This window comes from Nycticebus coucang, chromosome 8 (genome assembly GCF_027406575.1).
Source record: "Nycticebus coucang isolate mNycCou1 chromosome 8, mNycCou1.pri, whole genome shotgun sequence".
NCBI classification, from domain to species: Eukaryota; Metazoa; Chordata; class Mammalia; order Primates; family Lorisidae; genus Nycticebus; species Nycticebus coucang.
In genome coordinates, this window is record NC_069787.1 from 35,594,771 (window position 1) to 35,621,629 (window position 26,859).

General features: G+C 41.1%; 1 protein-coding gene across 1 annotated transcript; it reads right to left on the reverse strand.

The window, feature by feature from the left end:
* Positions 1–86: 86 nt before the first annotated feature.
* SNTN (sentan, cilia apical structure protein) lies at positions 87–26,859 on the reverse strand. Its single transcript, XM_053598814.1, is given in 4 exon segments — positions 87–245; positions 4,378–4,517; positions 24,449–24,483; positions 26,750–26,859. Coding segments are annotated over 4 exon segments (444 nt in total).

Below are 26,859 nucleotides of genomic sequence, written 5' to 3' on the forward strand. Positions count from 1 at the left end.
AGCAAACAAAAAATAAGATGGAAAAAATTTAATCACTTAACACCATCTTTTGTTATTATTTCATCCAACTTCATATTCAAAACTGTTTATTTCATAATTTACACACTCCATATATTTTGTAGCAGGTCTGACATGACAGTGATGCTCAAGAGCAAGATCATAAAGTCCTCAAAATCCAGCTTATTTTCTATGTGCTCATCAAGTTCAGAAAGGATCTCTCTGTATTTTCGCTTCATTTCTTGTCCCTGTGAGAATAACGAAGAATAAGTGAACACCTAATTCATTGTATAGATCTTAGGTTTATAGATAATAAGCAATCATGTTTTAGTCTGTTTTGTTTTGCTATAGCAGAATACCTGAGAGTGGGTCATTTTTTTTTAAGAAAAAAAGGTATATTTGGCTGATAATTTGATGGCTACAAAGTTCAAGATTGAGTATTTGCATCTGTTAAAGGCCTCAGGCTGCTTCCACTCACAGAGAATGATGAAGGGGGGGGCCTGCATGTGTGGAGATCAGATTGCTAGAAAGGACTCAAGAGCGTAGGGGTGGTACTTGGTGCTTTTTAACAATCACTTCTCACAGGAACTCACAGAGCAAGAACTTACTGTCTTCCTAGGGCATCAATCTATTCATGAGGGATCAACCCCATGACAAGAAAACCTCTAATTTAGTCCCGTTTCCAACACTTGGAATAAAATTTTAATATCAGGTTTAGAGGGGATGAACATCTAAACTATAACAAATAATAAATGTATTATTAACAATAATAACACATCTGCTTCCCATCAATGCTGCCAGTTTAGCATTGTGTTAAATCTTTTCATTTAATATTCATAGTGCCCTTATTGAATATATTCTATTATTATCCTCATTCTATAGATGCAGTATCAATCAGAGACTAGTGAGAATTAAGTAACTTGTCACAGCCAAGTGCTTTTGGTGTGGAGCCCAGATTTGTCCTTGTCTACTGATTCTGTAGCCCATGCTCTGAACTGCTAAGTGATCCTGTCTTTCTTTCAATACAGATATTGTTATGTCTTCAAATTTCAAAATATAATCTTATGTTAGAGAAGGTATTCATTATATATCTATCACCTGAGTCTTAAGGTTATCCAGAAATATAGAAAAAATGTGCTCAAAGAATATTTGGAATTTGAAAGGTTGTTCAGCATTTACTTTGATCATAAATTAAATACAAGTTCATAGTCCTCATAAATAGTCAGTTTGAAGGAAAACATTTGAATAGTCTATAAATGGGGAGAGTTTTTAGTTTCAAACTATAGCTTGTGAAATATCTTCCCCAGTGACATTATAAATGCTAGTCATTTGATTCACTATTATACTGAACTACGTTTGCATTTAGCTCAGACCCAAAGGCTCACCCATATGCCAGATGTAAAAAAAAAAAAAAAAATCACAGCAATAACTAAGTCACTTTTGGAATGATGGTACATTCCTTCCACCTGCTTAGACACATTCTGGTTTCTCTAGGCTGGCTATTCTTGAGAGGTCTTCTCATCAGTGAGAAGGGTGTTCTCCATCTTCTACCCTCAAGGCAGCTGAATGATATTTGGAACGAGTCAGATTCCAAGACAGAAATAGGACCACTTTACTAGCAGAATGGCACAGTGTTTGCTCAAAGGTTTGAGTAGAGAGCAGGTCTTTTGTTCTTTCTTTTTTCCTGCAAATTATAAGAGCACAGAATTGACTGCAGTCCAGCTTTCCTAGGGTGTGCCCTACCATCTTGTTTTTGTATCTTCTTAGCAGTGCCTTTAGATGCTTGATTTTATTCTGTTTGACTTATACAGTGATAAGATCCCAAAAATTATGTTTAGGCTTATGAAAAAGGAGATGTTCCCCTTCGAACTCATGCCTTAACCAAAAGGACTAGCTCACTTTGCCAGGGGACACCACATGGGGATTTAGAAGAAAGCCCAATTAGGAATGAAGTGGGTCTCTGCTGCCTTTTGCCCTTGACTCTTGAACATGCACCTGCCTTAGGGAATCTCATGGAGTTGGGGTAGTTGGACGAAGCCAGCATTCTGACAGTCATTTAAACAGTCTGGACCTGTTTGCTGAGTGAAGCTAAACTATCACCATTGACACAGAGAATGAATGCTCCAGGACAGACCATCCCCACAAGTCCCTGAAATATGACTCTGCTTTCTGGTGCCTCTCATCTCAGGCAGAAGGCAGGATGACACTGAGGCTTGGGCGCGCCTGTTGCCAGAGAGGTCTAGTAACTGGATGCACTTTTTGAGCTTAACCTACACTGAGGGGTGTGAGGTTGAGGGTGTCTTTCCTTAATTCTTGTTCTCAGGTATCCTTGAATTACATCAAGATGATGTACCCACTAGGTCTTCATTTTCATATTTATTAAAAGCTGGCTGAGGATTTTCCAGGCTACCAGGTAAGAAGCCCCCTTTCTCTCTGGGATATGCCCTTTCCTTTAGCCTCCGATGCAGGCAAATGTTATAGGGTTTATTCACCCACCTGTTTTCTTTAAAAATACTCTGAAATTTTTAATCTCTTATTAATTTCTGCCTGATATTCCTGCCTGAAAAATAGCTTTTCTTAAAAAATATTTCAGGAATAATACATGTTTAATATGGAATATTAAAAAATAAATTTTAAAAAGGTGAATGTGAATATAACCCTTTACCTGTTACCCAAAGATACCTAATTAAATTAAGTATCTTTCCCATAATTTTTCTGATGGAAAAATCTCTCTCTCTTTCTCTCATTTTGGCAATAATCATTGACTCACAGGAAGTTGTACCCTGACCGAGCTCTCCTTAGTGAGTGACATCTCATTTAACTGTAGTACACTAAAACCATATACGTGTGTGCATGTATGTATATGTGTGCATGTAGAGAGAGAATAGCATCTTTTTAATATCCTAGAACACACATAAAAGCTTAGAGATTGCCTCTGTGTTTTTTCTTGCTCTACCTACCAATAAATATTTCTGGTTTAACATAGTACAAGGCTCTCTTTTCTACTTACATATTTTCCTTAGGTCAGTAATTCCTAAAGACTAAACACACACTGCTGATAGGATGGAAATGTAATTTTAGGTGATGCAAGAATAAATGTTAAATGAGAACTACCACTCATCTTTTTTTTTTAATTATCATCTTCCACTTTTACCCAGTGAATTTATACTTAGAATAGTGATAAAGTGTCCTTGTAAAAATTTACTTAGTATAGAAAAAACATTAAAAATTTTCAAGGTAGACAATAATACAGGTTGTAGGCAGATGTGGGGGAAAGATTGGGAATGGTATCCAAATGACTGAAGTTTGAGAAATATGTCCCTATGCTTTAAGTTACTCCCTTTCGGTCAGTAATGTTTATATATTGCCAACTTCCACTTCTGTAATTTGAACAGAGATCTCTGTTCTCACCACCCAACTTATGGATGCTGCGGCTGCCTGAGTTTCTTTACTTGAATATTTCTTGGACATCTTAAAATGAACATTCTAATGGAACTTCCCACCTCTACCCACCCTCATCCCACCTCACATCTGTTTCTTTTCCAGTATTTCCCTTTTCTGGGAATGGGGCCACCACCAGTTTCTTTTCTAAGTCAGAAACAGGGGTGCCAGCATTTGCCCTTCTGCCCATCACCTCTTAAAGCCAGTCCATTTTCAGATCCTGTTCCTGATGTCTCTCATCATTGTCTGTTTCCCTCCATCTTCACCACTCTAATCCCAGCCATCATCATCACATGCTTGGATGGTTTCCCCACAAGGACTCCGATCCTTCCTGCCCACCCCTGCCCCAGGCCTTTTTTTGGGCTGTAGCTGGTGTGATTTCCTAGTCCTGGGCTTAGAAGCCATTTGGGCTTCCTCCTGCCCGCCAGCTACGCCTCTGTAAGATTTGACTTCTAGTCACCTCCTAGGCCTGACCTTCCCTGCTTCTTACCCTCCCACTCCCCCAACCACTTATGTGCCTTCCCTCTGGTCTTTTGCCTGCCCCAGGGCCTTTGCATTCCTCTGGTTGGAACGCTGTCTTTTCTCACTCCCCCTTGCCTACCTGATCCTGCACACTCTTCAGATCGCAATGGTACTTTAATTTTTCAAGAGCCCTTCTTTGACTACCTGCCTCAATTTGGTTTCTGTGTTTTATTCCCCACGGCACGCTCTAGTCTTTCACATCCTTTGAGATTTTCTGATTACCTTTTCCAGCATATTCCTTTACTTTGCTGGATTGCTTGCTTATTCATTGCATTAACTCCAGTGCCTAGCATGAGGGAGGCTCTCAACAAATATGTGAAACATCACAATGGGGACGTTGAGCTGGACCTAGCTGTCTGTTTGGGTAAGTCTGTGATGGGGGAGCCCCTGTTTATTCATGCATCTTAGTTCTCTTACCTCTGTGAAATTCCTAAATTGAGTCTGCAGCAGAATTTTGACAGTAGCTTTTTCAAGTTTTCCATCAGAGTCAGAAGAGTTTCTAAAAATCAGAGCGGCAGTGGCCATGGCTTTTTCCAGATCTGAGCCCTTCTTCAGAGCTTTTAAAGGAGAAATATGCAGCAAAGTATCCTAGGTTAGAAATCACCCTTCCACAGACACAGGGATGTTCTTCCAAAGGAACTATGAGGAGCAGACCCCATCCTTGGGCCTGTTGCTCCCTAGCTGAGAATGTTAGAATTGGAAGGATTGGGATGAGATTTACCACCTGCTAGCCATGTGAACTTAGGAAAACACTCACCTTCCTAAGTTTTGGTTTTCTGGCCCTAAAATTTCTTTCAGTTATTCACCAACTATTTATGGAGCACCTACTATAAGCTAATCTCAGTCCTTGGCATTGAGAATCCCTCACTAAATAAAATAAAGTCCTGTTCTTGTGGAATTCATATTATAATTCAGACACAGGATCACTTCATGTCAGTATGCCAAAGGAGAATGGCATCTAGGACAAGCTCTTTGATCTGATGATAGATAAGGGCTGTCTTTGACTTGTGGCCTCAGAGTGATGCCTCTGCTGGTCTCTCAGGGTTAAGCTCCTTGAAAAGGCAGTGCTAATTCATTCCTTTCCAGTGTGTTCCAGTGAACACAGAGAAATGCCCAAAGTACCACCAAGAAAATTATTTTGCTCTATGTTTTCTTAGTTCCCAATACATTCTCTAGTAAAGAACTTATCACATCTAACAGTTATCACCTGCTTAACTGCTTTTCTCCCCAACTAAGAAAGCAATCTCCAGGAGGAAAATTGCCACTGTGTTTTCTCAGTGACCAGCACAAATGTCTGCTGCCTAGTAGGTGCTAATAAATGCTGTCACATGAATGAGTAAGAACAGAAAAACAAAATCTCACAGCTTTCAGCCCAGGTAATGTACAACACTTACAGGTTCAATTATAGTTTCAATTACAGGTTCAATTATAGGAATCATGTGATTTTTGGATTGAGCACTTACTCTGTGCCTGGTATTTGCTAAGGTACAGAGTGCACAGAGGGAACAAATCCATATGTGGTCTCTGTCCTTATATATATTACACTCTAGTGGAGAACTTAAATAATAGCCAAGAGTGTATGTGTGTGAATACATATATATTTGTTTGTATGTATTTGATGTTTATTTGTCTACATATGTACATAATATACATACAGTATTTGAAACTTGTAATGCAGCAAGCAAAGAGGTACAGAATTGTGGGGAAAAATTCCAGAGTCAGTCTGGGAGAAAAAGTACTTACATAGGCTGTCTGGGAGGCCTTGGTGAGTAGATTAATATTTCAGCCAAGACAAGGAGGATGAGAAGAAGCTGACCACGCAAAAGGATCAGGGTGAGGGTAGGATTTAGAGTTTTCAGGGGGTTCCAGGCTCAGGGAGCTGGCTGCAGCTGCAAAGGCTCGGGTCAGAAAGAGGCTGGAATATTGGAGGAATTGACAGGAGGCAGTTATGGCTGGAGACTGGGAGCTGCAAGGGTGTTTGGTCAGGAAAGTAGACAGGGGCTAGTTCATACAGGGCTTATCAGCCACACACAGGGATGAGGATTTTTCTTAAAATAGAAAGAGAAGGGATACATGGAAGGGTTTTAAGCAACTAGTTTTCAACTGAAGATGAAGGATAGGACGCAAGATGAATGAGAAAAGAGAGGGACTGTGGGTCTTTTCAGTTTTCACTATAGCAGAACCAGGCTATATATTGAGTGAAACAAAGGTTCTACTGCTAAGACCTGGGAAAGGTATGATTTTAAACTTCAAAACCTTGTAGAAGCTGGACATTTTCCAACTCTCTGCTGAAGTTTAGGTCGGATTACATTCTAAATTATAACTCCATCTGGACAAGCCAACGTCTCATTGTTCTCCTCTATTTCTTTTTAAAAGTAGCATGCATTTTCCCTGACTATAAAATAGCATTTGCTCATGACAAGAACAGTACTAAAAATATGAAAAATAAAAGAGAATGAGGACCTTTGATTAGCCTAACAACACTGATGATACTTGGTGAGACTCTGTAGCATCTCATTTTTATGGTTGGGTTCTTTCCTTAATAAACCCAACAGGCTGCCTCCTAATTCCTTCCTGTCTGCCTCGCAGGGTTGTGAACTAGTATGTGAAAGCATATTGTGAAGGGCTGAGTGCAGTTCAAAATGCAAGTGATTGCTGTTTCCCTTTTGGTGCTGCTCATTGTCTTTCTTGCCTCTGGAATGGGATGCAGAGGAGGGCGTTAATCCATGTTGCCCTCTTCTGCTATTTCCCAGCTCACTATTTACATTTTAATAATATCAAACTGTGTGTAGTTACACACACTATACATTCAACAAGGAGGAGATCTGACAATTAAGTTCATGAACTTGCCATCATGTGTTCACATTGGTAGCACTGTACAAACACCTCAGTAAGGATTCATAACCTTGGCATATCAGTGTCTCACATCTGTGTTTGTGTCAACACATGATGGTGTCTTGCTGAGTGGCATTCATTATTGTTTGTGCCTGTTTTTGTGTGCTGTCATGAGAATATCACAGTTTGAATTAGAACCATGAACCAACGTTCATAAATTTCTTGTTAAACTTGGCAGGAGTGGAAGAGAAATTGGAAAAATGTAGTCCAAGTTTATAGGGAAAATCCCATGAGGAAAACAGCAAAGTACAAATATATTAAATGTTTTTCTGAGGGGAATGAAAGTATCATTGATGAAGAGAGATCGGGCAGAGACTGACAAATGAGCAGAACTGATAAAAACATTGCAAAAATTCATTTGTGTGTCAAAATTGTTGACTGATGTGAGAAGCATAACAGACCAAGGAAACATCAATAGAGAAACAGTCAGGAAAATCTGAACTGAAAATCTTGGCCAAAAACTCATGGCTCTTTCATCACATCAATGCAGCAGCTCACACAGCATTGTCTGTGAGGGAGTTTTTAGCCAGTAAACAAATAACTGTATTGGCACACCCTCCCAAATCACCTGATCTGGCACCAGATGACTTTTTTCTTTACCCACAGATAAAAGAAACAATAAAAGGAAGACGTTTGGTGATACTCAGGACATCGAGGGTAATATGATAACAACTTTGATGGCCATTCCAGAAAAATAGTTCCAAAATTGCTTTGAAGGGTGGATTAGGCATTGGCATCAGTGCATAGCTTCTCACAGAACAGCAATGAGGGAGGTAGCACCTTTTCTAGTATGAGTTCTTAAACTTGATTGTCAGAATTCTCTCATATTTATTAGCAAGTATTTATTGCCAGGCCCTGTGCTAATTCTGGATGTAGAGCAGTAAGTGGTAATAGAAACAATCTCTGACTTCTTGGAACTTGCATTCTGGAGGACCATAATAAAGAACAATTATGCAGCTTGCACTCTGGATGCCAGCCACACCTCCATGGGATGTATGTATGTGATGCAACTCATTAATTGCTTACATCAGCCCTAGGAGGGAGGTCCTAATATTGTCCTCACTTTATAGTAAAGAAACTGAGGCATGTAGAGGTCAAGTAGCTTGCCCAAGGTCACACAACCATTCTGGCTTCACATGATAGTACCTTTAGGTGTTGTTTATCCAGGCAATGTATTCTGTAGGACTCTTCCCTAAACCTCCAGATGACGATATGTACCCCGCTTTTGAGCTTCTGCAGTTCCCTAATATACCCTTTCCATAATCCTCACACAAAAACATGTTTAACTAAATTGTCTTCTAGATCAGTGTTGCCCAAAAGAAATATAATGTGAGCTGTGATCATAATTTTGAATTTTCAGTTAGCCACATTAAAAAAGTAAAAAGAAACAGGTGAAGTTAATTTTATTATTATTTTTTTCATTTTATTTATTTATTTTTATTATTAAATCATAGCTGTGTACATTAGTGCAATCAAGGGGTACAATGTGCTAGTTTCATATACAAGCTGAAATAGTCTCATCAAACTGTTCAACGTAGCCTTCATGGCATTTTCTTAGTTATTGTATGTAGACATTTGTATTCTGCCTTTAGTAAGTTTCGCCTGTTCCCATTCTGAGATGCACCATAGGTGTGGCCCCACCCATTACCCTCCCTCCACCCTAACCTTCCCACTCCCTTCCCCTTCCTTGGCCTTTTCCTCATAGTCTTGTGCTATAGTTGGGTTATAGCCTTCATGTGAAAGCTATAATTTAGCTCCATAATAGGGCTGAGTACATTGGATACTTTTTCTTCCATTCCTGAGATACTTTGCTAAGAAGAATATGTTCTAGCTCCATCCATGTAAACATGAAAGAGGTAAAGTCTCCATCTTTCTTTAAGGCTGCATAATATTCCATGGTATATATGTACCACAATTTGCTAGTCCATTCATGGGTCGATGGGCACTTGGGCTTCTTCCATGACTTACCAATTATGAATTGGGCTGCAATAAACATTCTGGTACAGATGTCTTTGTTATATTGTGATTTTTGGTCTTCTGGGTATAAACCTAGTAAAGGAATTATAGGATCGAATGGCAGGTCTATTTTTAGGTCTCTAAGTATTCTCCAAACGTCCTTCCAGAAGGAACATATTAGTGTGCATTCCCACCAGCAGTGTAGAACTGTGCCCTTTTCTCCACAATCACACTAACATCTCTGTTTTTGGGATTTTGTTATGTGGGCTACTCTTAGTGGGGTTAGGTGATATCTCAAAGTAGTTTTGATTTGCATTTCTCTGATGATTAAGGATGATGAACTTTTTTTTCATGTGTTTGTAGATCGTGTGTCTGTTTTCTTTAGAGAAATTTCTCTTCAAGTCCCTTGCCCAACCTGAGATGGGATCATGTGTTCTTTTCTTAGTAATATGTTTGAGTACTCTGTGGATTCCGGTTATTAGACCTTTATTGGAGATATAACCTGCAAATATTTTCTCCTATTCCGAGGGGTGTCTGCTTGCTTTACTTACTATATTCCTGGCTGTGCAGAAGCTTTTTATTTTGATCAGGTCCCAGTAGTGTATTTTTGAAGCTGCTTCAATTGCCTGGGGGGGTCCTCCTCATAAAATATTCACCCAGGCCGATTCCTTCAAGAGTTTTCCCTGCACTTTCTTCAAGTATTTTTATAGTTTCATGTCTTAAGTTTAAATTTTTTATCCAGTGAGAGTCTATCTTAGTTAATAGTGAAAGGTGTGGGTCTAGTTTCAATCTTCTACAGGTTGCCAGCCAGTTCACCCAGCACCATTTGTTAAATAGGGATTCTTTTCCCCACTGGATGTTTTAATTGGCTTGTCAAAGATCAAATAATGGTAAGTAGCTGGATTCATCTCTTGGTTCTCTATTCTGTTCCAGACATCTACTTCTCTGTTTTTGTGCCAATACCATGCTGTTTTGATCACTATCGATTTATAGTACAGTCTCAGGTCTGGTAGCGTGATTCCTCCTGCTGTGTTTTTATTGCTGAGTAATGTTTTGGCTATTTGAGTTTTTTCTGATTCCATATAAAACTAAGTAGTATTTTTTCAAGATCTTTAAAATATGACAATGGAGGTTTAATAGGAATTGCATTAAAATTATATATTGCTTTGGGTAGTATAGACATTTTAACAATGTTGATTCTTCCCAGGCATGAGCATAGTATGTTTTTCCATTTGTTAACATCTTCAGCTATTTCTTTTCTTAAAGTTTCATAGTTCTCTTTGTAGAGATCTTTCACGTCCTTTGTTAGATAAATTCCCAAATATTTCATCTTCTTTGGCACTACTGTGAAAGGAATAGAGTCCATGACTGTTTTTCCGGCTTGGTTATTGTTGGTATATATAAAGGCTACAGATTTATGGGTGTTGATTTTGTAGCCTGAGACATTGTTATATTCCTTGATCACTTCTAAAAGTTTTGTTGTAGAATCCGTAGTGTTTTCCAGATATACGATCATATCATCTGTGAAGAGTGAAAGTTTGATCTCTCCTGACCCTATGTGAATACCCTTGATCGCCTTTTCTTCCCTAATTGCAATGGCTAAAACTTCCAATAGAATGTTAAAGAGCAATGGAGACAATGGGCAACCTTGCCTGGCTCCTGATCTAAGTGGAAATGATTTCTATTTATCTCCATTCAATACGATATTGGCTGTGGGTTTGCTGTAGATGGCCTCTATTAGTTTAAGAAATGTCCCTTCTATACCAATTTTCTTAAGTGTTCTGATCATGAAGGGATGCTGGATATTATCAAAAGCTTTTTCTGCATCAATTGAAAGAATCATATGGTCCTTATTTTTTAGTTTGTTTATGTGCTGAATTATATTTATAGATTTATGTATATTGAACCAGCCTTGACACCATGGGATAAATCCCACTTGGTCATGGTGTATACTTTTTTGGATGTGTTGTTGGATTCTGTTTGTTAGGATCTTATTGAGTATTTTAGCATCAATATTCATTAGTGATATTGGTCTATAATTTTCTTTTCTTGTTGGGTCTTTCCCTGGTTTGGGGATCAAGGTGATGTTTGCTTCGTAGAATGTGTTGGGTAATATTCCTTCTTTTTCTATATTTTGGAAGAGGTTTAGTAATATAGGTACTAGTTCTTTAAAGGTTTGGTAGAATTCTGACGTAAAGCCATCTGGTCCTGGGCTTTTCTTTTTAGGGAGATTTTGTATAGTTGATGCTATTTCAGAATGTGATATAGGCCTGTTCAACATTTCCACTTAATTCTGGCTAAGTCTTGGTAGGTGGCGTACTTCCATGTATTGGTCAATTTCTTTCAGATTTTCATATTTCTGAGAGTAGAGTTTCTTGTAGTTTTCATTAAGGATTTTTTTAATTTCTGAGGGGTCTGTCGTTATTTCATCATTACCATTTCTGATTGATGAAATTAGAGATTTTACTCTTTTTTTCCTGGTTAGGTTGGCTAAAGGTTCATCTATTTTATTGATCTTTTCAAAAAACCAACTTTTGGATTTATTGATCTGTTGTATAATTCTTTTGTTTTCAATTTTATTTAATTTTGCTCTGATTTTGGTTGTTTCTTTTCTTCTGCTGGGTTTGGGGTTGGAGTGTTCTTCCTTCTTCAGTTGCTTGAGATGTCCCATTAAGTTATTAACTTCCTCTCTTTCCGTTTTCTTGAGGAAGGCTTGCAGTGCAATAAATTTCCCTCTTAGGACTGCCTTTGCAGTATCCCAGAGGTTCTGGTAATTTGTGTCTTGATTGTTGTTTTGATCCAAAAATTTGGTGATTTACTTCTTAATCTTGTCTATAACCCATCTGTCCTTCAGCATAAGGTTGTTTAGCTTCCATGTTTTTGTATGGGTATGCAGGTTCCTGTTGTTATTGAGTTCAACTTTTATTCCATGATGGTCTGAGAAGATGCAAGGAATAATTTCTATTTTTTAAAATTTGCTAAGGTTATATTTGTGGCCTAGCTTGGGGTCGATTTTGGAGTATGTTCTGTGGGCTGATGAGAAGAATGTGTATTCAGTTTTGTTGGAATGAAATGTTCCGTAGATGTCTGTTAAGTCCAGATGTAGAATGGTTAAGATGAAATCTAAGATTTCTTTGCTTAGCTTCTTTTTGGAGGATCTATCCAGCACTGATAAAGGGGTATTAAAATCTCCAACTACTATGGAACTGGAGGAAATCAAGTTGCTCATGTCTGTTAGAGTTTCTCTTATAAATTGAGGTGCGTTTGGTTGGGTGCATAAATATTAATAATTGAAAGCTCATCATATTGAGTATTACCTTTAACAAATATGAAGTGTTCATCCTTATCCTTCCGTATTTCAGTTGGTTTAAAGCCTATTGCATCTGTGAATAGGGTTGCAATGCCTGTTTTTTTCTGCTTTCCATTTGCCTGGACTATAGATGACCATCCCTTCACCTTGATTCTATATTTTTCTTTTAATGTAAGATGCGATTCTTGTATGCAACAGATATCTGGCTTGAGTTTTTGTATCCAGTCCACCAACCTATACCTCTTTAGAGGATAATTTAAACCATTCACATTAATTGAGAATATTGATAAGCCTTTCGAGAGTCTGGTGGACATTTTTAATCCTTTTGCAACTGTGGAAGTTGGAATTTGATCAAAATTTTCTGGGTGGGTTTACTTTGTGGTGGAGGATTATGCTGGTCTTTATGGAGGATAGGTCTGAGAATATCCTGGACAGCTGGCTTAGTTATGGCAAATTTCTTCAACATGTGAATGTCATTGAAGTATTTAATTTCTCCATCATAAATGAAACTCAGTTTAGCTGGGTACAGGATCCTGGCTTGAAAGTTATTTTGTTTTAGGAGATTAAAATTTGATGACCATCCTCTTCTAGCTTGAAGGGTTTCAGCGGACAGATCTGCAGTTATTCTAATATTCTTGCCCTTGTAGGTGATGGTTTTCTTTTGTTTGGCTGCTTTCAGAATTTTCTCCTTCATATTAACTTTAGTGAAATTGATTATGATGTGTCTGGGGGATGTCTTATTTGGGTTGAGTCATGCTGGAGTTCTGTAACTGTCTGCTATCTGAATTTCAGAATCTCTTGGCATGTCTGGAAAGTTTTCCTTCATAATCTCATGGAGAAGAGACTCTTTGCCTTGTGAAGCCACTTCATCACTTTTGGGGATCCATGTAAGACGAATATTGATTTTCTTCGAATTATCCCAGAGCTCTCTGAGAGAGTGATCTGTTTTTGCCCTCCATTTCTCTTCCTGTTTGAGAGTTTGGGAGTGTTCAAAAGCTTTGCCTTCGGGGCGGCGCCTGTGGCTCAGTTGGTATGGCGCCGGCCCCATATACCGAGGGTGGCGGGTTCAAACCCGGCCCTGGCCAAATTGCAACCAAAAAATAGCCGGGCGTTGTGGCAGGCGCCTGTAGTCCCAGCTACTCGGAAGGCTGAGGCAAGAGAATCGCTTAAGCCCAGGAGTTGGAGGTTGCTGTGAGCTGTGTGAGGCCACGGCACTCTACCAAGGGCAATAAAGTGAAACTCTGTCTCTACAAAAAAAAAAAAGAAAAAAGCTTTGCCTTCAATGTCAGAAATCCTTTCTTCTGCTTTCTCCATTCTGTTACTGAGGGAACTGCTGTGTTTCTCAGATCTTTGAGGGCTGCAACTTCTTGTCTCAATGTGTCAAAATCTTTGGTCATTGTTCTTTGAATTTGTTGAATTCTTGAGACATCTTTTGGGTTACTGCTTGGAATTCTAATTTGATCTTATTTACTATCCAGATTCTGATTTAGATTTCTGACATCTTAGCTATTAGTTTGTGCATGGGATCTCATGCTGTTTCTGCCCCATTGATCCTTGAGGGAGTTGATCTACTCCGATTATTCATATTCCCAGAGTTTTTCTGTTGATTTCACCTCATGATTGTTTTTCACTGTTGCCTCTGGCTGTCCTCAGAGTTGGGGAGGTGTCTCTCCAAAGTTAGACCCAAGCGGGATCACTCTATTGTTGCTGGATCTTTGTAGGGAGTGACACTGTGTAGTTCCTCTGGTGCTGCCCCAACCAGGGAGTTCTGGTTGTGGAAGCAGCTCCAGAGGGTGAGCAACAGGGCGAGAGGTGGTGTGTATGGTTCTGGGAGTGCCTGGTGCCCAGTGACTTTGACACAGAGAGCCCAAGGCTCTAGCAGTCTCTGGCCAGGAGAAGGGCTCTGCACAGAGGCTGGGAGGGCTCCAGAGGGCATATGGCCACCAGAATCCCTGGCCAGATGAGCGGGCCCGAGTGGAGGCAGGGAGGGTACAGGAGGGATGATGCAGGGTTGTGCGGCTCCCACAGTTCCTGGTTAGGGCATGCAGAGGCCCTGCTGCTGTGTGTTGTAGGTCAGGGGTCACGACACAGCTCTTAAGGTGGTGCCAAGCCCAGGAGTTTGAGGTTGCTATGAGCTATGACGCCATGGCACTCTACCCAGGGCAACAGCCCAACGCCCCAGTGTGCCAAAACCGGTCTCACTATACCCCTGAGGGTTAAGTCTATAAGGCAGCTCAGTCCCCGCCTTTAGGCTGCTCAGTCACTAGGTTACTAGCTCCTGCCCAATCCTTGCTCTGCGACCCTGAGGGCGGAGCTTGCCGGGGCAGTTCTCTCATAATGGCTCCCTGCAGCCCACAGCCAAACACTATTAGCTCCGTCTGGCTCAGTGGCTCAGTCTGGGGCCCTACACAATGCCCCAAATTCTCCATACTCCTGTTCAAGCTCTCCCCAAGGCAGTTCAACTGAGTGCCAAGTCCAAAAGCACGGAAACATTTCACAGTAAGGCCTTTCCAGTTTGCAGTCTCACTGCTGCTTGTACTTACGGTGCCCATGGGATTAGGTTGATCGAACACACGCAAGCACTTGCCAGTTTTCCACTGTTTTTGCCCTCCTCTTGGCATCCAGAAATCCCTTGCTGACTCCCTGTATCCTCAAAGGGATGATTATAGGCAGATCCCACGAGCCAGAGATGCCTGGAGTCTTATCTCCCCGACTCAACGTGCCCAGTTGCAGGGAAGCTGTTACTCAGCCGCCATCTTTTTCCACCTCAAGTTAATTTTAATACTACTCTTTTGTATGTAAAAAAGTCATTTAAAAATGTAATCAAGGGGAGGGGAGACAAGATGGCGGACTGAAGCCAGCTTTCAACAAAGGCTCCCATCCAGAAGGAGAGTTAAGGGACAGGAATTTAGTAAGTATCCTGGTGGACTTGAGCCTCACCAAGAGAGAAGGCTGAAGAACGCACATCAACACCGCTGAGGCAAGTTGTGATCACAAGGACGCAAACAAAAGGTACAAAATCCACCACCAAGCGGACGGGAGTCCCCCTCCCCCATGAGACCAGCTCAAGAGCCCCACAATTGAACAAGCGGGCAGAAATTAAAGGCCCTCCCACTACACTCCACGGGAGAGACCTTCTAAAAACTGGACCTACCTCCCCTACTGGGGTGCCGTGGCGTTCTCCTGCCGGACATAGGGCTGAATAAAACTTTGGGAATCCTTTGCCGGCAACCCTGAATCCCCGGCGCTCCCCTCCCGCCCACTGAGGTCTGGAGGCCTGTCCCTCAGGACTTCGGATCCTTGGGTGATTTCTCAAGGGGAGTGGACAGTCCCCGAGTTGCGACTGGTCAGCATTGACTCTGAGGCGCGCAAGTGAGGAGAGGGCACCGGGCTGAGGGGGAGTCACACCTTGCGGTGCTTCCCTGCAGTGCAGTGCACCAACCCTCCCCGGGCATACGGGGCCCAAGACTGAATAAGACTCTGGCCTCCCCGCTGAGAGCTGAGAACCCCTACTCTCACTCGGGGTCTGAGGGCCTATCCCCCAGGAGTTCGGCTCCTTGGGTGATTTCTCGAGGGGAGTGCACAGTGCCTGAGCTGCGTCAGGTCAGCCCTGACTCTGGGATACGTGAGCGAGGAGAGGGCACTCTGCTGAGGGGAAATCAAGCCTTGGCGGCACTTCCCTGAGGTGCAGTGCAGGAGCCCTCCCCGGACCGTAGTATTGCGTAAAACTGAAAGAAACTCTAGCTTCCCCCACCCACTCCCAGTCGGGGTCTGGGGGCCCATCCCCCAAGAGTTCTGATTCTTGGGGGATCTCTTAAGGGGTGTGGACCCAGCACAAACTGCGGCCGCTCAGTGCTGACTCTGGGGCACGGGACAGAGGAGAAAAGGGTCGCCTGAGTGACCACACCAGAGCAGCAGTTCCCTGGAGGTAGATCAACAGCCATTTTTTCTTTAACGGCAGAACGCTCACTTCTGGATATTCTGAGGCCACACCCCCTGTCTCCCTGGGCAACCAGAGGAGGCCACCGGCGACACGGATCACAAACCCGGGAAGCTTCCAGGGCGGGGCCGACCCAGAGAGGTGTTCAGACGCAATTCTCCAACAGCAAAGATGTTTGAACTCAAAACAGCCCGTCTTCTGTAGGCGACGACAGGAACAGAGACAGAACCTCACAAAGTTGTCTGTTCTGTTCTGTTCTGTTAGCAGCATCCATCAGGGACGGGGCTAAGCCTGAGTGAACACCTCCTTCCCATCACCTGCATCAAACACTCAAAGATGTCAGGCCCCATCTCCTCCTGCTAGATAGCGGCAGTCTGCGGGGGCCTGGCAGACTTCCTTGCGATTCAGGCAGGTGCAAACCCCTGGAGTGTCTGTTCACTGCAGGCAACTGGGTTAGCCATCTGCAGAGGTACCAGTGACTGGGTCCGATGGAGGGGCAAAGTGGGGAAGGAGACGTCAACCTTCCCAGACTGCTCTGTTTGCTGGGTGGCTCCTCCTGACTCCACGCTGCACTGGGGTGAGCTGTGTCAGAGGAGTCACCAGGCCCCTGTGATCCAGTTCCCAGAGACATCTTGAACCCTTCCACCCGAGACAAGTGCCGATTGAGACAGTTGATTTGGACCTTTTGAACTGGGCTAATAGACTGAGGACTTTTCAGGCGGTGCCCTGGGTGTGCGATAGTAGGAAGGTTTGATTCTCCTTTTCCAACTGGGGCCAGAGGTGGGCAGGCGGGGTGACTTAATTGCTGATTTTTCCACACAGCTGAGACTTCAAGCCAGAGTAGAAGTTGCAATAGGATCGAACAGAAACCAGCTGAAAACAAGACAGAACCACTTTGCTCCACCACACCAGACAGGGCCCCAGTTTCTCAGGCCACAACACTGTACGGGCCCTCGATAAAACCCCAGGGGAAAAACCAAAGGGAGTAAACCATGGGGCGGAATCAGCGGAAAAACTCTGGTAACATGAATAACCAGAATAGATCAACCCCCCCAAGAAAAGATACGGCAGATGTGATTGAAGATCCCATTCATAAACAACTGGCTGAGATGTCAGAAGTCAAATTCAGAATTTGGTTTGCAGACAAGATTAATAAAATGGAATTAGGAATTCGAGGAGAAATTCAAAAATTGTCTCAAGAATTTAACGAATTTAAAGACAAAACCACCAAAGACTTAGACACACTGAAACAAGAACTTACAGCCCTCAAAGATATGAAAAATACAGTAGAATCCCTCAGTAACAGAATGGAGCAAGCAGAAGAAAGGATTTCTGACATTGAAGATAAAGTCTTCGAACGCTCCCAATCTCTCAAAGAGGAAGAGAAATGGAGAGCAAAAACGGATCACTCACTCAGAGAACTCTCAGATAATTTGAAAAAAAAACAACATAAGGGTTATAGGAATTTCGGAGAACGATGAAGTGGCTGCCAAGGGCACAGAGGCCCTTCTACATGAAATTATGAAAGAAAATTTTCCAGACATGCCTAGAGAATCTGAAATTCAGATAGCAGACAGCTTCAGAACCCCAGCACGATTCAACCCCAATAAGCCATCTCCCAGACATATCATAATTAGCTTCACTAAAGTTAACATGAAAGAGAAGATTCTCAAAGCAGCCCGGCGAAAGAAAACTATAACGTACAAAGGTAAGAATATTAGAATAACTGCAGATCTCTCTGCTGAAACTTTTCAAGCAAGAAGAGGCTGGTCATCAACTTTTAATCTCCTAAAGCAAAAAAACTTTCAACCCAGGATCTTGTATCCAGCTAAACTGAGTTTCATCTATGATGGAGAAATTAAATACTTCAATGACATTCATATGTTGAAAGAAATTGCCATAAGTAACATCTTCAGGATGTTCTCAGACCTATCCTCCACAGTGACCAACCCAATCCTGTACCACAAAAGTAAACTCACTCAGAAACTTCGGATCAAACTCCAACTTCCACACTGGCGAAAGGATTAAAAATGTCCACTGGACCTTTGAAAAACTCGATACCCAAAATTCCACCAGACTTATCAATACTCTCCATCAATGTGAATGGCTTAAACTGTCCTCTAAAGAGACATAGGTTAGCTGACTGGATACAAAAACTCAAGCCAGATATTTGTTGCATACAAGAGTCACATCTCAACTTAAAAGACAAATACAGACTCAGGGTGAAAGGATGGTCATCCATATTTCAGGCAAATGGTAATCAGAAAAAAGCAGGTGTTGCAATTTTATTTGCAGATACAGTAGGCTTTAAACCATCAAAAGTAAGGAAGGACAAGAATGGTCACTTCATATTTGTTAAGGGTAATACTCAATATGACGAGATCTCAATTATTAATATCTATGCACCCAACCAGAATGCACCTCAATTTATAAGAGAAACTCTAACAGACATGAGTAACTTGATTTCCTCCAGCTCCATAATCGTTGGAGATTTCAACACTCCCTTGGCAGTGTTGGATCGATCCTCCAGAAAGAAGCTGAGCAAAGAAATCTTAGATTTAAACCTAACCATCCAATATTTAGATTTAGCAGACATCTACAGAACATTTCATCCCAACAAAACTCAATACACATACTTCTCATCAGCCCACAGAACTTACTCCAAAATTGATCACATTTTAGGTCACAAGTCTAACCTCAGTAAATTTAAAGGAATAGAAATTATTCCATGCATCTTCTCGGACCATCATGGAATAAAACTTGAATTGAGTAACAACAGGAATCTGCATACCCATACAAAAACATGGAAGTTAAATAACCTTATGCTGAATGATAGCTGGGTCAGAGATGAGATTAAGAAAGAAATCACCAATTTTTTGGAACAAAATGACAATGAAGACACAAACTATCAGAACCTCTGGGACACTGCAAAGGCAGTTCTAAGAGGGAAATTTATAGCACTGCAAGCCTTCCTCAAGAGAACGGAAAGAGAGGAAGTTAACAACTTAATGGGACATCTCACGCAACATTCCAACCCCAAACCCAGTAGAAGAAAAGAAATAACCAAAATTAGAGCAGAATTAAATGAAATTGAAAACAAAAGAATAATACAACAGATCAATAAATCAAAAAGCTGGTTTTTTGAAAAGGTCAATAAAATAGATAAACCTCTGGCCATCCTAATCAGGAAAAAAAGAGTAAAATCTCTAATATCATCAATCAGAAACAACAAAGACGAAATAACCACAGACTCATCAGAAATCCAAAAAATCCTTAATGAATATTACAAGAAACTTTATTCTCAGAAATATGAAAATCTGAAGGAAATAGACCGATACTTGGAAGCACGCCACCTTCCAAGACTTAACCAGAATCAAGTGGAAATGTTGAACAGACCCATATCAAGTTCAGAAATAGCATCAACTATACAAAACCTCCCTAAAAAGAAAAGCCCGGGACCAGATGGTTTCACGTCAGAATTCTACCAAACCTTTAAAGAGGAATTAGTACCTATATTACTCAACCTGTTCCAAAATGTAGAAAAAGAAGGAAGACTACCCAACACGTTCTATGAAGCAAACATCACCCTGATCCCCAAACCAGGAAATGACCCAACAAGAAAAGAAAATTATAGACCAATATCACTAATGAATATAGATGCAAAAATATTCAACAAGATCCTAACAAACAGAATCCAGCAACACATCAAACAAATTATACATCATGACCAAGTTGGTTTTATCCCAGGGTCTCAAGGCTGGTTCAATATACGTAAATCTATAAATGTAATTCAGCACATAAACAAATTAAAAAACAAAGACCATATGTTTCTCTCAATTGATGCAGAAAAAGCTTTTGATAATATCCAGCATCCCTTCATGATCAGAACACTCAAGAAAATTGGTCTAGAAGGGACTTTTCTTAAACTGATAGAGGCTATCTACAGCGAACCCACAGCCAATTGGAATCATTTCCACTCAGATCAGGAACCAGACAAGGCTGCCCATTGTCTCCATTGCTTTTCAACATTGTAATGGAAGTTTTAGCCACCGCAATTAGGGAAGAAAAGGCGATCAAGGGTATCCATATAGGGTCAGAAGAGATCAAACTCTCGCTCTTCGCAGATGATATGATTGTGTATCTGGAAAACACTAGGGACTCTACTACAAAACTCCTAGAAGTGATCAAGGAATACAGCAGCGTCTCAGGTTACAAAATCAACATTCATAAATCGGTAGCCTTTATATACACCAACAACAGTCAAATTGAAAAAGCAGTTAAGGACTCTATCCCATTCACAGTAGTGCCAAAGAAGATGAAATATTTGGGAATTTACCTAACAAAAGACGTGAAAGATCTCTATAAAGAGAACTATGAAACTCTAAGAAAAGAAATAGCTGAAAATGTTAACAAATGGAAAAACATACCATGCTCATGGCTGGGAAGAATCAACATTATCAAAATGTCCATACTACCCAAAGCAATATATAATTTCAACGCACTCCCTATTAAAGCTCCACTGTCATATTTTAAAGATCTTGAAAAAACATTACTTCGTTTTATATGGAATCAGAAAAAACCTCGAATAGCCAAGACATTACTCAGAAATAAAAACAAAACAGGAGGAATCACACTACCAGACCTCAGACTTTACTACAAATCGATAGTGATCAAAACAGCATGGTATTGGCACAAAAACAGAGAAGTAGATATCTGGAACAGAATAGAGAACCAAGAGATGAATCCAGCTACTTACCGCTATTTGATTTTTGACAAGCCAATTAAAAACATTCAGTGGGGAAAAGACTCCCTATTTAACAAATGGTGCTGGGTGAACTGGCTGGCAACCTGCAGAAGACTGAAATTGGACCCACACCGTTCACCATTAACTAAGATAGACTCTCATTGGATTAAAGATTTAAACTTAAGACATGAAACTATAAAAATACTAGAGGAGAATGCAGGGAAAACCCTTGAAGAAATTGGTCTGGGTGAGTATTTCATGAGGAGAACCCCCCGGGCAATTGAAGCAGCTTCAAAAATACACTACTGGGACTTGATCAAACTAAAAAGCTTCTGCACAGCTAAGAACACAGTAAGCAGAGCAAGCAGACAGCCCTCAGAATGGGAGAAGATATTTGCAGGGTATATCTCTGACAAAGGTTTAATAACCAGAATCCACAGAGAACTCAAACGCATCAGCAAGAAAAAAACAAGGGATCCCATCACAGGCTGGGCAAGGGATTTGAAGAGAAACTTCTCTGAAGAAGACAGGCGCACGGCCTTCAGACATATGAAAAAATGCTCATCATCTTTAATCATCAGAGAAATGCAAATCAAAACTACTTTGAGATATCATCTAACTCCAATGAGACTAGCCTATATCACAAAATCTCAAGACCAGAGATGTTGGCGTGGATGCGGAGAAAAGGGAACACTTCTGCACTGCTGGTGGGAATGCAAATTAATACATTCCTTTTGGAAAGATATATGGAGAACACTCAGAGATCTAAAACTAGATCTGCCATTCAATCCTGTAATTCCTCTGCTGGGCATATACCCAGAAGACCAAAAATCACAACATAACAAAGATATTTGTACCAGAATGTTTATTGCAACCCAATTCATAATAGCTAAGTCATGGAAAAAGCCCAAGTACCCATCAATCCACGATTGGATTAATAAATTGTGGTATATGTATAGCATGGAATACTATGCAGCCTTAAAGAAAGATGGAGACTTTACCTCTTTCATGTTTACATGGATGAAGCTGGAACATATTCTTCTTAGTAAAGTATCCCAAGAATGGAAGAAAAAATACCCAATGTACACAGCCCTACTATGAAACTAATTTGGGACTCTCACATGAAAGCTATAACCCAGGTACAACTTAACAATAGGGGGAAGTGGGAAAGAGGGGAGTGGGTAGAGGGAGGGGAATTGGTGGGATCACACCTGTGGTGCATATTACAGGGGTATTTGCGAAACTTGGTAAATGTAGAATATAAATGTTTTGGCACAGTAACTGAGATAACGCCGGAAAGGCTATGTTAACCACTGTGATAAAAATGTGTCAAATGGTTTATGAAGTGAGTGTATGATGCCCCATAATCATATCATTGTATACAGTTATGATTTAATAAAAAATAAAAATAAAAATGTAATCAAAATAGTCAAATTATCGAGTTATTTTTACACTTTCTCCCCTCGTAAGTCTTTTAAATCTTACTAATTTCAAATCAAATTAACCAAATTTCAAGTGCTAAGTAGATACATGGCGTAGCTACCATCTTGGACAGCACAGTGGACTACATGTTCCCTAAGGACAGTTATTGCAACTTATTTATCTTTGCATTCATTTCTAGGCCCTGGAGTGTTATAGATCTCTGTATATACATTTTAAACTGAGCTAACATAAACTGAAGAACAATTCCCTACCTGTTCCTCCTCATCAGCCCTGGAACATGGAACTAGACCTTAAGCACTTGATTTGTGAATTCTAACACTTGTGTGCATAGAAACACAATTCTCAAAATAGCAAGATATTTCAATACATTTGTTTTAGAACTTTTCCTATTATCAGTTATTTTTGTGAATGAAGAATTAAAAACCTATTGGAGAGAAGTTGTTTGGTCAAACTCACATACGTAGTATATAGCTGAACTGAAAACAAGGTCCCCACTCTCTACTCTCAAGGCCAGTAATTTTCCCAATACTTCACTACTTCTTGAACTTTCCCACTGCAAAACTACCCTGGGTGTTAGAGGCAAAGATATACTCACACCATGTCCCTACTTCCCACAAGATAAAGGGCATAAGCCCAAGTAGCCAACAGAGAAAGGGTGCGGTCATACTGACTTTTAGTTTATGTTCTGTCCATGTCAGATTTCAATGAATAATCTTTAAAATTAATTCCCCATTAAATAAAATATTTTCTGGGAAGATGGCCCATGTTTATTCTTTGGTTTCTTCAGGCACGGAATACCTGTGGACTTTGGTGTGGTTTGCATGGGGGAGAGGGTGGGGCAGTGGGCAGTGGTGGTAATAGAGTCACAACCCCCTCTCAACCTCCCAGAGGGAGAAGTTATGTTACAAATGCAATGGAATAATTCTCAAAAGTACCTGAAATTGCATAAATTGTTGAAACAGAAATCATAGGTCTGTTGTGTTGTAATTGTGTAAAATCACTATGTCACCCTCACTATGTCACCCTCCGTAGAGTGCCATGGCACACAGCTCACAGCAACCTCAAACTCTTGGGCTTAAGCAATTGTCTTGCCTCAGCCTCCTGAGTAGCTGGGACTACAGGTGCCTGCCACAATGCCTGGCTATTTTTTTGTTGCAGTTGTCATTGTTGTTTTTTGTTTTTTTTTGTAGAGACAGAGTCTCACTTTATGGTCCTTGGTAGAGTGCCGTTGCCTCACCCAGCACACAGCAACCTCCAACTCCTGGGCTTAAGGGATTCTCTTGCCTCAGCCTCCCAAGTAGCTGGGACTACAGGCGCCCACCACAACGCCCGGCTATGTTTTGGTTTTGCAGTTTGGCCGGGGCCGGGTTGGATCCCGTCATCCTTGGTATATGGGGCCGGTGCCTTACCGACTGAGCCACAGGCGTCATTGTTGTTTATCTGGCCTGGGTTGGGTTTGAACCTTCCAGCCTCAGTGCATGTGGCCAGCACCATAACCACTGTGGTATAGGTGCTGAGCCAGTGTAAAAGCATTTTTATAAAGATGAAGATTTATTTAAATACCAACATAAAAAGTCTCTTCTGAAGAGATTGGCTAGCCATCTAGCAGAGACACAACTGTCAGGTGGTAACGTCCAGCTACTCTTGTTCCTCTGCAAACATGTGAAACTATACATTTTGGAAATGATGATAATCCAAGTGTATAAGTGTTTTTTTCTTATATTCATTATTTTCATGGCAACGTTATAAGTTCTAAAGATATTTAGCTTATACAACTGAATTCCAATGGCAAATATGTTGTTTTTAGCACTTGGCCATGCTATGGTTTCCACTCAGTCACCAAGGCAGTTGGGGGTTGATTGCATCCTGAGTTCTACTGAATACTTATGAGTCAGATGCTCATGGTCCTGCTCTAGTCATCCTGAAGATGCTGCCTATGGAGAAGAAACTGGATCCCAGTGAAAAGAACACTGAATTGGGAGTCAGGGGACCCAGGGTCTCATCTTATCTCTGCCTTTAATGGGCTAAGTTTATATAAGCCAATTCCTACCACTGGGCCTCAGTTCCCAAATCTTTAAAAAGAACATCAACAGTGTTTAGTGATTTATCCAAAAGTCCCTTACATCTTTTATGTCCTATCATTTTTAACTCTCAGTGTGTCACCAGGGTGGAGGAGAAACACATACACCTTTTGCCTTACCTTTTATTGAAGCTAGTTGTTTGGATACTGAAATACTGCCAAGAAAATGAAAGAAACATGATGATTTGGGGAGCTTAGGTTTTGATGTCACCATCTAAAGCAAAGCAATATGATAAGTTAAACATTATTTTTTTTCCAGTAAATTTTCATTGAACATTCTGGTGGAGCAGTCATCTGTCTACCCAACTCCTTTTTTTCCCTTGCTGAGTAGTAAAGAGTGCTGACCATGGTTGGCCAACTAGCCCATGAAGTGCAGTCAGCCTTGCAGTTATGTGGCCAAGTGACTCGGTTCCTTCAAATGGAAAAGGAGCAGAAGAGAAGTGAACACCTCCACGTAAGCTCCTCCATACTCTTTCCCTTTTCTAGCTGATGATGGAAATCACCAGGAAGCCATATGTTGAAGGTGGTAGGGCCTCCATCAGCCTGTGTCTCTACATGGCTGTGTGGAGTAAAACTGGCACAGACCTGGACCCCCCTGGACTGTCACATAAAAAAGAAAAAAGAACTTCAGTTAAATGCTTAGACTTTGAAGTTTATTTGTTCCAGCAGCTTAGCCTACCTCTCTAGGAATCCTGGCGCTCTGCTGAGGGCTAGGGATGCATGAAGGAAGGAATGATAGAGACATGTTCTTGCCTTCATGGAGTTTCAAGTGTGGTGCAGAATTCAGTTATTAAACAGGTAAGTCAATAAAACGTAATGTTAGAGCGTATGCAGTAGGAGGAGAACTAACCTAGTCTACAGTCATGGTAATGACGTTCTGCTTGAGCATAATGAATCAGAAGTGAAGAAGGAGGAAGTGTTTTGTAAGCAGAAGAGACATGTGTGCTGGGGGCCTGAAGTGGGTGAAATCATGGCATGATTGAAGAACCAGAGGCAACACAGTGTGGAGGGAGCCTAGGAAAAGAAGAAACAGTGGTGGAAGATGTGGCTGAAGTCAGGGGCCAGGGCCACAGCACACTGAGCCTTTGAGGATTTAGAAAGGACTCCAGTGTTATCCCAAAGGCAATGAGAATGATGAGATCAGATCTGCATTTTTTGAAATTATTTCACCTGATATTTCAGGAGTGGAAAAAGACCCTAGCAGAGGTAGCAAGATGAACATTGCTTTCTTAAAAACGTAAATCAAAATTTGCTTGATTTTTCAACCTCTAATGGCTAGACTCAGTTTTTAGAAAGCCAACAAGAATAGCAGGACTTGGGCGGCGCCTGTGGCTCAGTGAGTAGGGCGCCGGCCCCATATGCCGAGGGTGGCGGGTTCAAACCCAGCCCCGGCCAAACTGCAACAAAAAAATAGCCGGGCGTTGTGGCGGGTGCCTGTAGTCCCAGCTGCTCGGGAGGCTGAGGCAAGAGAATCGCGTAAGCCCAGGAGTTAGAGGTTGCTGTGAGCCATGTGACGCCATGGCACTCTACCCGAGGGTGGTACAGTGACACTCTGTCTCTACAAAAAAAAAAAAAAAAAAAAAAAAAAAAAAGAATAGCAGGACTTGGTCATACCTTTGACAACTTTTTAAATGAAAGTTTTGTGTTCAAGATCTGGTTTTGGCATTGATTAGACAAGGGATCATCATCTTTTGGGTTCTAATTTTTCTCACTTGTAACATTAGGAAGCTGGACTTTATGCTATCTTAGACTTTTCATGGCCTTCTTGGTGAGGTCTTGTTGATTTTCTGAAAACTCTGCACCATTATTATCCCCAATCACAGGATGAAGGATGTTTCACTTTGCACAATGTGCTCTTGCAACTGGCATATATTATCTTCCATTGCCATGATTGCTTCTCCTCTGTTAGTCTGAGGCCCCTGAGAAGCAAGAGCTATACAGTTTAACTTCCTCTTTCCTACCCCTGGCCTAGCAGAATATCTAGCACTTGTTAAGTGTCCAAAAAATGTTTTTGGAATTAAAGTCCATTTCTTAAATGAAATTACATGAGAATGAACATTTTTATCAGTTATTAATTCTAACTTTACACATTTGAATAATACAAAACAGTTCCTCTCTGTCATGAATGATTTCAAAGAATATGTTGTTCAGAGTTAAAATTATTACCAATTCTGATTTACAAATATTTCACAACAGGCAATCAAAGATATTGTATTAATTGCATCATCTTTTCAGTTTGTAGTCGAAGCTCCAAGTTTGTCCTCTTTTTTCCTCCCAATTCAATTGTTTAAGTTGGATTGGGGTGGGTAATTGGCACCAAACTGGCAATATCTTGAATTGCAAGCTATTGACAAGACCTCTTTGGAAATACACGTGCAAGCTGAAATGAAGCTCAATAAAGGAAAGCCAAGTGCCACTGACCTTTTGGGCATCTTCCTAGGTGCTAAGGTGGATGTTGGGGCTACAGAAGGATTGGGCTCCCCTTCTGAGTGGAGAGCTTGGTCCTGGGTGCTTTGTGTACAGCCACCCAT